Source organism: Corapipo altera, unplaced genomic scaffold (genome assembly GCF_003945725.1).
Source record: "Corapipo altera isolate COAL_440 unplaced genomic scaffold, ASM394572v1 100, whole genome shotgun sequence".
Lineage (NCBI taxonomy): Eukaryota > Metazoa > Chordata > Aves > Passeriformes > Pipridae > Corapipo > Corapipo altera.
The window spans coordinates 1,388,812-1,400,318 of NW_020884952.1; the positions used below are offsets into that span (position 1 = coordinate 1,388,812).

The following is an 11,507-nucleotide window of genomic DNA, read 5'->3' on the forward strand; positions in this document are numbered from 1 at the left end:
CGGGGCCGGGCCGGGCCGGCCGAGCTCCCTCAGCGGGCGGCGGGAGCGGCGCGTCCGCCGGGCGGGCCCGCGGTGCGGCTGCGGCGGGCGCGGGTCCCGCGTCGCCTCAAAACCCGCACAACAAGTGGATGTCGCGGGCGGGAGCGGGCTGAGCCGCTGTCCCTGGACGTGTTTCGGGGAAGGGGGCGAGACGGCACGGAGCGACCTCGCGTCCCCCCGCCGCGGGGACCCGGCTCGGTGCGCGGATTATCCGGCGCTGATTCACAAATCTGCTGCGAGAGCCGGGCGCGGGCAAGGCTGGTGATCGCGCCTGCCCGTTCATCCCGCCTCACACGCACACACACACACACACACACACACAGACACGCCGCCTTCGATTCCCTCTGGGAACGAGACCCTCGCTTGTTGCCTTTCCGCCGATGCCTGGGCGAGCAGCGGGGCTGTGGCTCTGCGCGCTGCCCCTGCCCCGCTCGCTCCCGCCGCCCGCGCTGCGCCCGGGAAGGAGGGACGGGAATCACTCGCCAACCTGTGGTGCGCACTGACCACAGACACCTGCGAATGTGGATCAGCCGGCACAGCCCCCTCGGGACCGCTGCCACCGCGCCCGTGCACCGCCAGGAACAGCGTTGCTATTTCTCTGCCTAGGACCAGTAAGTATAAGAGCGGCTTTAAGACCCTTTTGTGCATGGCACATAGGTACGATTTTAAAAATAGCGTCATTTAATAGTTCGTGTTCACCTTCCGTCATGTATTAATAGATGTGGCTATAAACGAGGTTTCTGTTTCAAAGGGGGCGTGGGGGGTTGTGTATTTTTGTGTTTGTGCTTGCATGTAGATGTTGCTTCAGTGCACCTGCAGTTGTTTTCTTGACATATCATATCACGGTATTTTCACTTGGGTGAGCATTGTACGTGCCTGTTTCCAAATTAAATCTAGCGAGACGTTCATTGTGATTGAAACACAATTCTGCTGTAGATTAAAATGTAGCATTCCCGCATCTAATGTGTTTCTTACAAATATAGCAAAAGCTCTTTGTGTAGATACATTTATTCTTTAATGTTTCATGTAGATATATGTAGGTGTATCTATTACATATGTGCTCAAAGACCTGAATGCCCTGTGTGTTGCAGTATTTTTATTGGTGTTTATATGTGTTGGTGTTTCAGAAGCATGCATATGTTTGTGTATGGATGCAAGTGCTTATATGGGTGGGGATTTTGTATCTGTCTCTATATATATGTGACATACCCACCCACATCCTTACCCACAGAGTCGTTCAAAATCTCTGTGCATGTGATGTGGGTGTGTGTGTAATGTAGAAGTGTGAATAGTGTGGGCAGGAGAAGATTTGAATGCCGTGGTAATAGATGACACAGTTTCATTTGATCGGTGTGACCTTTTAGGAAAACAATCCAATCTTTTCCCTTTTTGTTTTGTTTATTTTTGTGTGTTTGTGCATGTGCCTCAGGTTAAGTGCTTCTTCTGCATGACCATAACCAAAGGGTGACCCATCCACTCCCTTATGTCCTATGGGGACCTCAGAGCCAGTTTCTCAGTCTTCATCTCCTCCTCCTCCTCCACCTCCTCCTCCTCCTCTTACCACTGCTGCTGATGCCCTGGGTGCTGCTCCCAGGTTTGAGACAGTGTTGACAGGCTGAAGAAAGGATTTGCAAAGACCTCCTCACTGTGTAAATGAAGTGATGGCTGGAATTAACTTCAACTCCCCAAGTAATGATATTAAACAGTAAGTTTGCTAGGCCAAAGCGTTACTGGGAACAAATAATGAAGAAAGAGACTATTTGCATTTGGTTGCATTGATGAACTAAAACCATCTGTGGAGAACAGGTACCATTTGATTCGCACTTTTTTTTTCCCCTGACAAATGCAGCCTTTACAGCCTGCGAGGTAGACATGATTATGATCAGATCTGTGATAGCTGCAGGAGATAAATGAAAATAAAGGGGCTTGGTGGATGAAATAACAAGGTCTCAGCTGTTCCCTGGTTCAATTTGAGGATCCCGTCTTTTCTTATAAGCAAAACAGGAGTTTGTGTCAAACATTCCAGAGAACGAGAAAATGCAGACCTGTGCTTTTCCAAAACATAGATTCAGTGTTACAGCCATGCTGCCACGCTCCACGTCCCAGGGACTGTCCTCCAAATGCAAAGGGCTTTGAACTTTCTAGTGAAAGTTAAGGTTACGCTGTAAATAGAACAAAGCCTTGTCGCAGTAAGTGATTAAAAAAAAAAAAAAACAAAAACAAAGCAGTTGCAAAATGGAGGTGGCGATGGTGAGTGCAGATAGCTCGGGGTGCAACACCCACATGCCCTATGGATATGCGGCCCAAGCCCGGGCGCGGGAGAGGGAGCGGCTGGCACAGTCCCGGGCCGCCGCGGCCGCGGCCGTAGCAGCAGCGACGGCAGCAGTGGAAGGTGGGGCGGCAGGCGGGGGAGGACCTTATCACCACTACCACCAGGAGCAGAGCCGAGGGGCGTCCTCCTCTCACGGCGGGAGCGCGTCACGCAGCGGCCTGCCCCACCGCCAGGGCGGGAAGAGGAGGAAGAAAGGGAAAAAGAGGAGCCACCACTTGGGGAGTAGGGAGTGCGGGGCCTCCTTCCCCTGCTCTGAGCTGCTGCCCCTCAGTGGTTCTGAGGAGAGGATACTGAAGGACTTGAGTGAGGAGGAAGAGGAGGATGAAGACGAGGACGAAGACGATGAGGAAGAAGGAAAGCTCTACTACAGTGATGACTATGGGGAGGATGAGTTTTCCTACTCAGACCAGCCACCTGATGATGGTGGAGGCCCTGGGGGTTACAGCTCTGTCCGCTACAGTGAGTACGAGTGTTGTGAGCGTGTGGTGATCAACGTGTCAGGACTGCGCTTTGAGACCCAGCTGAAGACGTTAGCTCAGTTCCCGGAGACACTGCTGGGTGATCCGGCGAAGCGAGGGAGATACTTTGATCCTCTCAGGAATGAGTACTTCTTTGATAGGAACCGACCCAGCTTTGATGCCATCCTGTACTACTACCAGAGCGGTGGTCGGCTGAAGAGGCCAGTCAATGTACCCTTTGACATCTTCTCCGAGGAGGTGAAGTTCTACCAACTTGGGGAGGAGGCCATGCTCAAGTTCAGGGAGGATGAAGGGTTTGTCAAAGAGGAAGAGGACAAAGTTTTGCCGGAGAATGAGTTTAAGAGGCAGGTCTGGCTGCTGTTTGAGTACCCGGAGAGCTCCACTCCAGCCAGAGGCATTGCCATTGTTTCTGTCTTAGTCATCTTGATCTCCATCGTCATCTTTTGTCTGGAGACTTTACCAGAGTTCAGAGATGACAAGGAATTCGTCATGTCCCTGAGCTTAGGGAAGGGGCTTTCCAATGAGTCACTCCACCTGAACGCTGGGGAGCACACCATCTTCAATGACCCTTTTTTCATTGTAGAGACAGTGTGCATCATTTGGTTCTCCTTTGAGTTTACAGTGCGCTGCTTTGCATGTCCGAGCAAAGCACACTTCTTCAAGAACGTCATGAACATCATAGACATTGTCTCCATCTTGCCTTACTTCATTACTCTGGGCACTGACCTGGCGCAGGAGCAGGGCAGTCAACAGGCCATGTCCTTTGCCATCCTGAGGATCATCCGTCTGGTCAGGGTGTTTCGCATCTTCAAGCTCTCCAGGCACTCCAAGGGTTTGCAGATCCTGGGTCACACACTCAGGGCCAGCATGAGGGAACTTGGCCTCCTCATCTTTTTTCTTTTTATCGGAGTCATTTTGTTTTCCAGTGCCGTTTACTTCGCGGAAGCTGATGAGCCTGCCACCCATTTTCAAAGCATCCCAGATGCCTTTTGGTGGGCCGTAGTGACCATGACTACGGTTGGTTATGGGGACATGAAACCCATAACTGTGGGTGGGAAAATAGTCGGGTCCCTGTGTGCCATTGCAGGAGTGTTAACCATTGCTTTACCAGTGCCAGTGATTGTCTCCAATTTTAACTATTTCTACCATAGAGAAACTGAGAATGAGGAACAAACACAGATGATGCAAAATGCAGTCAGTTGCCCTTACCTCCCAACAAATTTACTGAAGAAATTTAGAAGCGCATCTTCTTCATCCACAGAGGATAAATCAGAGTATTTGGAGATGGAAGAAGGAGTTAAAGAATCTCTCTGTGTAAAGGAGAACAAAAGTCAGGACACGGGGAATAGCAGTGAGTCAGAGAAGAAAAACTGTGTAAATTCAAATTCCGTGGAAACTGATGTGTAATTTTGAACGTTTCCAAATATATTTATGCATTAAAGAGCGCAGTGAAAATAATGAAATATGCAAACAAGAGTCTGCAGCATACAGTAGTATGCCATTTAATGGTTAAATACAAATAAAAAGCATTGCTAAACATGTATCACATATCAAGGAAGTGGTATGACTTGAGGTGAGGGTTGCTAGATCTGATGCATTTTCAGACTTTATATTTTTATTAGAATGCAAGTGTTTTGCACATGAGGCTGAAAAATTTATTAAAACCAAGTCAGTTTTAAAGTGGGTGCATGAACTGTCGACATCACTAATAACAGCTCTGTGGTAAAAGTTGGCATTCAGAGGTATTTACTATGTAAGAAACAATGAAGTTTGGTAGTCATTTATCTATTTATCAGTGCTTTAATAGCAGCTACCATAAATCATTGGATACCATAGTCATTGTTTTTCAAATGGTAAATTTATTGTAAAAAGATATTCTACAGAAGATAGATCTAAATTTTTTTTTTCCTGAAATCTATAATGCTTGTTTTTAACTGGAAATTTACTTTGAAAAGGCTGTTGACCCTCCAGAAATTGTTTATTTTTATAACTCTCTTTGGAGGCATTGCAGCATTTGTTGTCTAATAATGAAAGAAATGAAGTAAGAGAATCATTTAACCTGGTCTGACTGCAAAGGCAAAATGACTGGAATGCTTTTTTGCACTACTTTATATGCTGGAGATATATTGAAAGAGACTTCATACTGTGAATGTTTACTAATGTAATAGTTCAATGACAATCATTGGAAGAGTGAATTCTGCATCATATTTTATTGTTTCTTTTTTCTTTGTGATGCTGATGGCAAAATAGCTAACATTACATGAATTCCATACTCTTTTTGATTATGAATATCTGTGATCTGGAAAAGGATTGTGAAGTAAAATTTTATAATCAAAAATATTTGAAATCGGTGTTTTCTACTGATGCCCTCAAGAAGTACCAACCTAATTTATATCTTTTTCCTGCTTAATTTAACACTGAGTCTATGATTAGTACATGGACTTTGTCAGTATTGAAGAAATTCAGTGTATGGGAGGAGAAGGTAGAAGTAATAAGATATTCAGTTGTTACAGTACTGACAATCGAGAATTGCTGACTTTTAATGTGCTATTATTGGTGCTGCTTGATTACAGCTTTCACCCATGTATATCTGAAGCAACATTTAAGATCCAAAATAGGCATTTCTGGGCTTCAAAATGAACACGTTGGGTCCCATGGAGTCCTTGTGAGAACATTCCATGGTTTCTTTTCACTGATTCTTAGGCCAGCTGTGTTTTGCTATGTGTCAAAAACTTCCATTGCCCTTCCTAGGAGATTAAGGTAGGTAAAGACTATCCAACCTTCAGTATATTTCAGGCTCCAGAATGAAATAGGTAAGATACTGCTGCATACAACATAAATAATAGATTCAGAGCGAGTATTTTTTTCAGACTTATCACTACCTAGGGAAGGCACAATTAAACTGGAACTGTTTTTGAAGAGGCACTGTGGAACATTCCAGATTATAAAACTTGAACCAAATTGGCATATGCACTTTAAGGTCTGGGACAGGCCATTAAGAGAGAAAAAAGGACTTACCAATGCTACTGAACTACAGTAGTTTTGCAATATTCAGTTAAAGTCGAGTGGGGAGGACTTTTGCAGGGGGGAGAACTCATTAGTGACTGACTTATAGTTCTGGAGCTGAAAAGCAGCAACCAAACCAGTCTGAATTGGGCATCCATGACATTCTGCATAATCTGTCAGATAAGTGTTGTTTGCTGTTATGTGGCATCCAGTGGCACCAAGCAGAGCTGTAGTTGTGGGATTCTATATAAGGGGTTGGGTTTTGCCTTCATGGATTTTCTGTGGATCTCTTCTTCAAAAAGTTTCTCTGCTTGTCTTCTTTTGCATTGCAGAAGAAATAATAAAAACCAAGACACACACAAAAGACTGCGTTGTGGTGAGCCCTGGTTCAAAAAAATGTGTATTTTAAATGTCTGATTCCTAATTTAAAAAAATAGAGCAAGGCTTCGCTGTGTTTTTGATGTGAGGCATTAAAGCTCCTTTTTATTGAGGTGATATTAACTCCAACTGTGTTTGGAATGAGAAGACTCGGTAATTTGCCAAAATTTAATATTGCATTTCATTGTAGCTCACCTGAGTTGAATGTGCTAAATACCTTTTTAACAGGGGTAATATCAGCAGTGAGGATGATCTGTAAAATCCCGTAAAAATCCATAACTAAAAGCATTTCTTTCACAGCTGGTAGTTAATGGCGTGAAGGGCATGAAGGTTCTCTTCCTAAAGGAGCTTGCTGGTAGTTCTGTGTGATATCAGAGCCCATGTAATACCTGGGACCATGGCAAGGATGCAGGAGTGAAAGGAATACTAACTAGGTAAATAAAGAAATTAGAGAAAATAAGCAAGGCATGTTTTCAGTATCGACTGGTTGAAAGGGGAGGTGGTTCACAAGAGGTGGAATTTTAGATTTCTAATGGAAATAAGGAAGGAAATTCTTTGAATCACTTTTGTAATATATTCACACTGTCAACACAGAGCTCAGCATGAGGTGAGTGCTCCAGCAAGTCGTTCAGCTATTCTGCTACCAGAACACAACCTTTTAATTGGAAACAAGTGTGGTGATGTCTGTGCTATGCTGTGATCATACAGTACCTTACTCTTGGAAGGAAAAGGTCTTACTGTAGGGCCTTGTAGCAGTTGGCAGAGCAACATTCTTGGTGCATCAGCACCACATACTGCAATACTGGGAAGGTAAATCCTAAGGTGACAGTGGAGCCTACTCTACCTCCTGCAGTGCATAAACATCTGTACTTTGCCATTATAAATTAGAGCTACTCTAGCTCAGTCTTAGGTTGTTCCATCAGTTTGGTGGACCATTCCGAATCACAGAAAGAGTTGTGCATTCCAGAATGGAAGCAAACATCTCTTCTGGGGCTTATATTTTGATTGTTCAACTATCCATTGGTCCAGTCCCTTACAAGAGAGTTTTAAAATGCCAAAGTCCTACCACTAAATGCTGAAACCCAAAGATCCCAAGTGCTTAACAAGAAACAGAAATTTCTATCAAGTATTACTTTGGTTGAAATTTTGTGCCAGAGAAACCCTCTAATTGAGCTGTTATGGCTCCAAATTACTGTTACTGCTTCTGTCAGACCTTGCCCAGTGTTGCTGGATACTGACAATGCTCAGAAAAATAGTTTTATTATGACTTGGACATTTTACATTTTAAATTACAGTGGTGAAATGCGTTCCTGATGTAGCTGATGTGAATGGAGTTACACCGGGGATCATTTTAGTTCTACTAATGTAGTTCAAATGATTTCACATTGACATACATTTCAGCTAAAAATAATGCAAAATGAGATATTTCAGGTTCGCTTGCAGTGGTGAAAAAAATTTGGAGGAGTTCCATTAGAATTCATGGAATCACAGCAGCACCAAATCAGTTTTCAAATATAGTCTGATACTTAACTGTATGCTGGCATTTATTTAAGGAAATTCCTAAGTACTTTTATAGTAATCTTAAGTGCCAAGGCCAGACTCATAAGGAGAGAGTTTTGCCAGCTGAAGTGTTGGATTTAATGCCTGACTTCAGAGATCCATAAATTTTTTCTTTATTACTTTTCTGATGTTACATCGATTCCTTGAAAATATTGGCCTGGATGCTGAATCAAAAAGAAGTGGTTTATACCGAAAGAAGTGTTGTGTAACCCAGTCAGTGAGCACTTGGTGAAGGCTTTTAGTGTTCAGTTAAGCTTTCTAGAATGATTCCACAAGAGGACAATTCCATTTGATGGAAAGTCTAATTTGTTTGTTTGTATTTGGAGGAAAATACCTATGTTTTCTTGTCTAGAATCCATTTCTGTGATGTTCGTGGAATGCAGAATAAATTCGGGAGATCTAGGGGGTGAAAAGCTCCCCTGCTATCATGATTACATCTAATTCATGACAATATTGTTCTTGGTGTTTGGGCATTCTCGTGGTCATAAAAATGGGACTTGAGTGTCTTTTCAGTCAGTAAAACTTTTCAAATAGCTTTGGAATATGAAAATGATTTTGTGTAGTACTGGTGTGCAGAGAATTTGGGATCAGGATCCTTGAATAAAGGATCTTATGGTGTAGCTCCTGATACAGAAGATTCCTGTCAAGTGGGAAGGTTGGAAGTCTTTTGACTTGGGATCTGAAAATTCAGTGCTACACTGCCCAAGAGTATGAGGTACTTCCTTTTCAAATTTGGATAAATGTAGGATAAATGCACTATGGAAAACCAGCAAAATATCAGAAAGTCTATTCCGTGGGTGGGTAGTTCCTGAAAAGCCTTTCTCACACAGCATTGGAAAATGAAATGTACCTTTCTGGTGATCCTGGACTTGTAAAACTAATTCTGAATATCAATTAATTTTTAGCATAATCTTTACAGTTTATAGATAATCCTCAAATTAAATATAATCTATCCATGGTACTTTAGACCATGTCACAGGCTTCTTCCATTTTTTACTGATACCTTATTACTTCTTACTGTCACTGCATCCAGTTATAAATACAGGACTGTTTTTTAAAATTTTAATTAATTGACAAGAGACTAAGAAATTAAAACAAATATTAAAAAAAAAATCTTTATTATGCAGCGTATAAGTTACGTATTTTTCTTATAGTGAAATAAATCTAAATGACAGAATAACATCTCTAGACATGGGGCAGGGTATACACTTTCCTGTTGCTATAACTGAATGATCAAGTGCTTCTGATTTTGCAGTAAGATCCAGTTGACAGATCTACGATATTTTTGCACCTCTATTTGAAACAAATGCTTGTAGAAAATTTGTCAGTTTTGTAAAACTGAAGATTCCTTCATTTCTCCAGAGATCATCTAATGTGGGAAAAGCGATTGACAGTTTAATTCTGGGTTAAAGTGCATGAATGTTTTGCACCTGATACCCAGGTACTCTACATATTGCTGCCATGCCATGTGTATTCAGAATTCTGATGACATTAGTTCTGAAGGAAAACTCATTAAAGCATTATGTACTGAGATGGTTGAATTAATTTTTGTTTTTTAATCCCTTTCTGTAAAATTATGATGTGCCTTGAGACCTTTTTCTGCAACAGGCCCTTTGGAAAACAAATACATAAGTATTTAAGAAGGAAAGAAGAGAAATCTTAAATGACATGAAAAAAATCTGATAAAATACCCTACTTCAGAGAAAGTAGGTAAGTAAAAACTTTTTTTTTTCTTTCACTTGTGCATTATGTTATTACCATTGAAAGCAAATTGGGAACAAATAGGCTGAACTGATATGCAATTGCAAACAAAGGTACTTCATGTGTTGTGTCTCTTCCAGGTACTCTGGGATCTTGGGAGCAGCTTGGATCAGCTGCTGCTCTGGCATTGTGCAGCTGGGAAGATGCTCCTTGCATCAGGCAGTGCCAGGTGGGGTGGGAGGGTGTGCAGTGAAGTTTTTAGCCTATCTGGTAAACCCCTGCTCCTACCACAAGTGTCCTGAGTGCAAAAGTTGTTCAGTTATTTGCTTGGCAATGCCGAGCAACCCTTTTAGACGGGGAGGCCTCAAAGGCTCCAGTCTGCCAGTTCCTGAGCCACAGAGGGACTCAGGTCTGCACTCACAAAATGTACTTTTCAAAAACCTGATTTCTGTTCATTTCTTTAGGAATTGGGTTGTAAAATGCTTCCTGAATCCAGGAGCAAGCAATTTCCTTAAGGTCAAAAGGAAGACTGCGGTGGGACAGGTTTCCAGGCGTTACACTAAGGAGTGTAGGAAGTGACAGCACATATGAAGAGAGATTTTTGTCTCTTTGTTTTTAGTCTCTTGTTCAAATGTTCCTGGGGTATTTGTGTTCAGAGTATGGAGGAGGATGGATACATTCAGTGAGGTATGTCAAAGGCATCTTTAAATTTAGATACATACTTTTTTTTTTCTGTTCTTAGCAGTCAGAATGAGCTAAGGTTTGGGGTTTTTTTTTATTATTAGTTACTTAGTCCTAACACTTCTTATAAAAGCCATTTCATGGGTAGAACATACACTGACACTGAAACTCTCATCCGGGACATGAATGGTAGCTTTCAATTCAGAAAATCAAGTGAGACATGTTCAGCATCACTCTTAACCTTTTAATTTGTTATAAGTGTGCTGGCTTTGGGTCCAATGCTCTTGCACTGAAGCCTCCCAAAGTTTCTGGTGTCAATACTAGACAGTTTGTAGCACTGCAGTGTAGGACAGCTGAGTAGAAAATGGGTTTTCCTTGTTTGTGTTTGGGTGATTTTGATGCAGAATTCTGCACAGGGAGACAGCATTCCCTTTTCTCCTCTGCCCTGTGCAATGGAAGGACAAGGCACTTGGGGGGTTTGCTTGCCCTACCCCGTAGGTTGAACCAAATTTCTTGCTTCTGTTCCATTTAGATCAGTGGAGGTTTGCTTTCAAGCCCGTGATGTCTGTCCTTGATGTGGATCATCCACTGTGTGAATGAACTTTAATTTCTGCCTTTTGTTGTCTCCCTGCTGGCACAGCTTTGTAATGAATTCAGGGTGTCATTCAGTGACAGTTTCTCCTTGCACAGAGGAGCCTGAATAGCACAGTGAGCCTGAACACAGGAAACTGCAGAGGACTCTTCATATGAAATCAAGATACCTTTCATTTTCCTATCCAAAGATGTATTAGTACTACAAGTTACACATTCCACAGAATGTAAACTTCAGGTTAAATACCTTGGGTTTCATTAGTGGCTTTGTACTTTAGAGATGCCCTCAATTTGCTCTGAATTCCTCAGGAATTTAAGACGTTGACTATTTTTCAGGTCTCAGGCATGAAGGAAGATGATCCCTCTTTGCATTCAAAATGGCAAGGCAGCATTATAAACCAGAAATCTTGCATATTTTTCAGGTTAAGAAGCTAAGGAATAGTATATTTTCTGTTAAAGTCTTTCTTAAATATTACCTGCAGATGCACATACTGAAGAAAAATATGGTTTCATTACAGGGAAGGGGTAGAAAAGATTTTTGATTAAATGTTTAAAGGGCATAATTGTATTTTATTGTGTGCCAGATGACAAACTCAGACGTCTTATTTTAGCAAGGATCTATCATACTGTGGAAAATACAGTAGAGGAACTCTATAGTAATTTATACTTCAGCATTTAGTTCTGTATATGTTTATTTCTATTAGCTACTTGTAAGCACTTGTATTTTTCAGGACTTACAG

General features: G+C 42.3%; 1 protein-coding gene across 1 annotated transcript; it reads left to right on the forward strand.

Moving 5' to 3' along the window:
* The first annotated feature begins 101 nt into the window (after nucleotides 1–101).
* KCNA4 (potassium voltage-gated channel subfamily A member 4) lies at nucleotides 102–5,188 on the forward strand. The gene is made up of 2 exons (XM_027663378.1): nucleotides 102–650; nucleotides 1,469–5,188. The coding sequence occupies exon 2, from the start codon at nucleotides 2,275–2,277 to the stop codon at nucleotides 4,255–4,257; it is 1,983 nt and encodes a 660-aa protein (XP_027519179.1). The 5' UTR covers nucleotides 102–650; nucleotides 1,469–2,274; the 3' UTR covers nucleotides 4,258–5,188.
* Nucleotides 5,189–11,507: the final 6,319 nt, after the last annotated feature.

Bases quoted from the DNA above. Each gene is read 5' to 3' on its own strand.
- KCNA4 (XM_027663378.1), top strand. From the start codon at position 2,275: ATGGAGGTGGCGATGGTGAGTGCAGATAGCTCGGGGTGCAACACCCAC.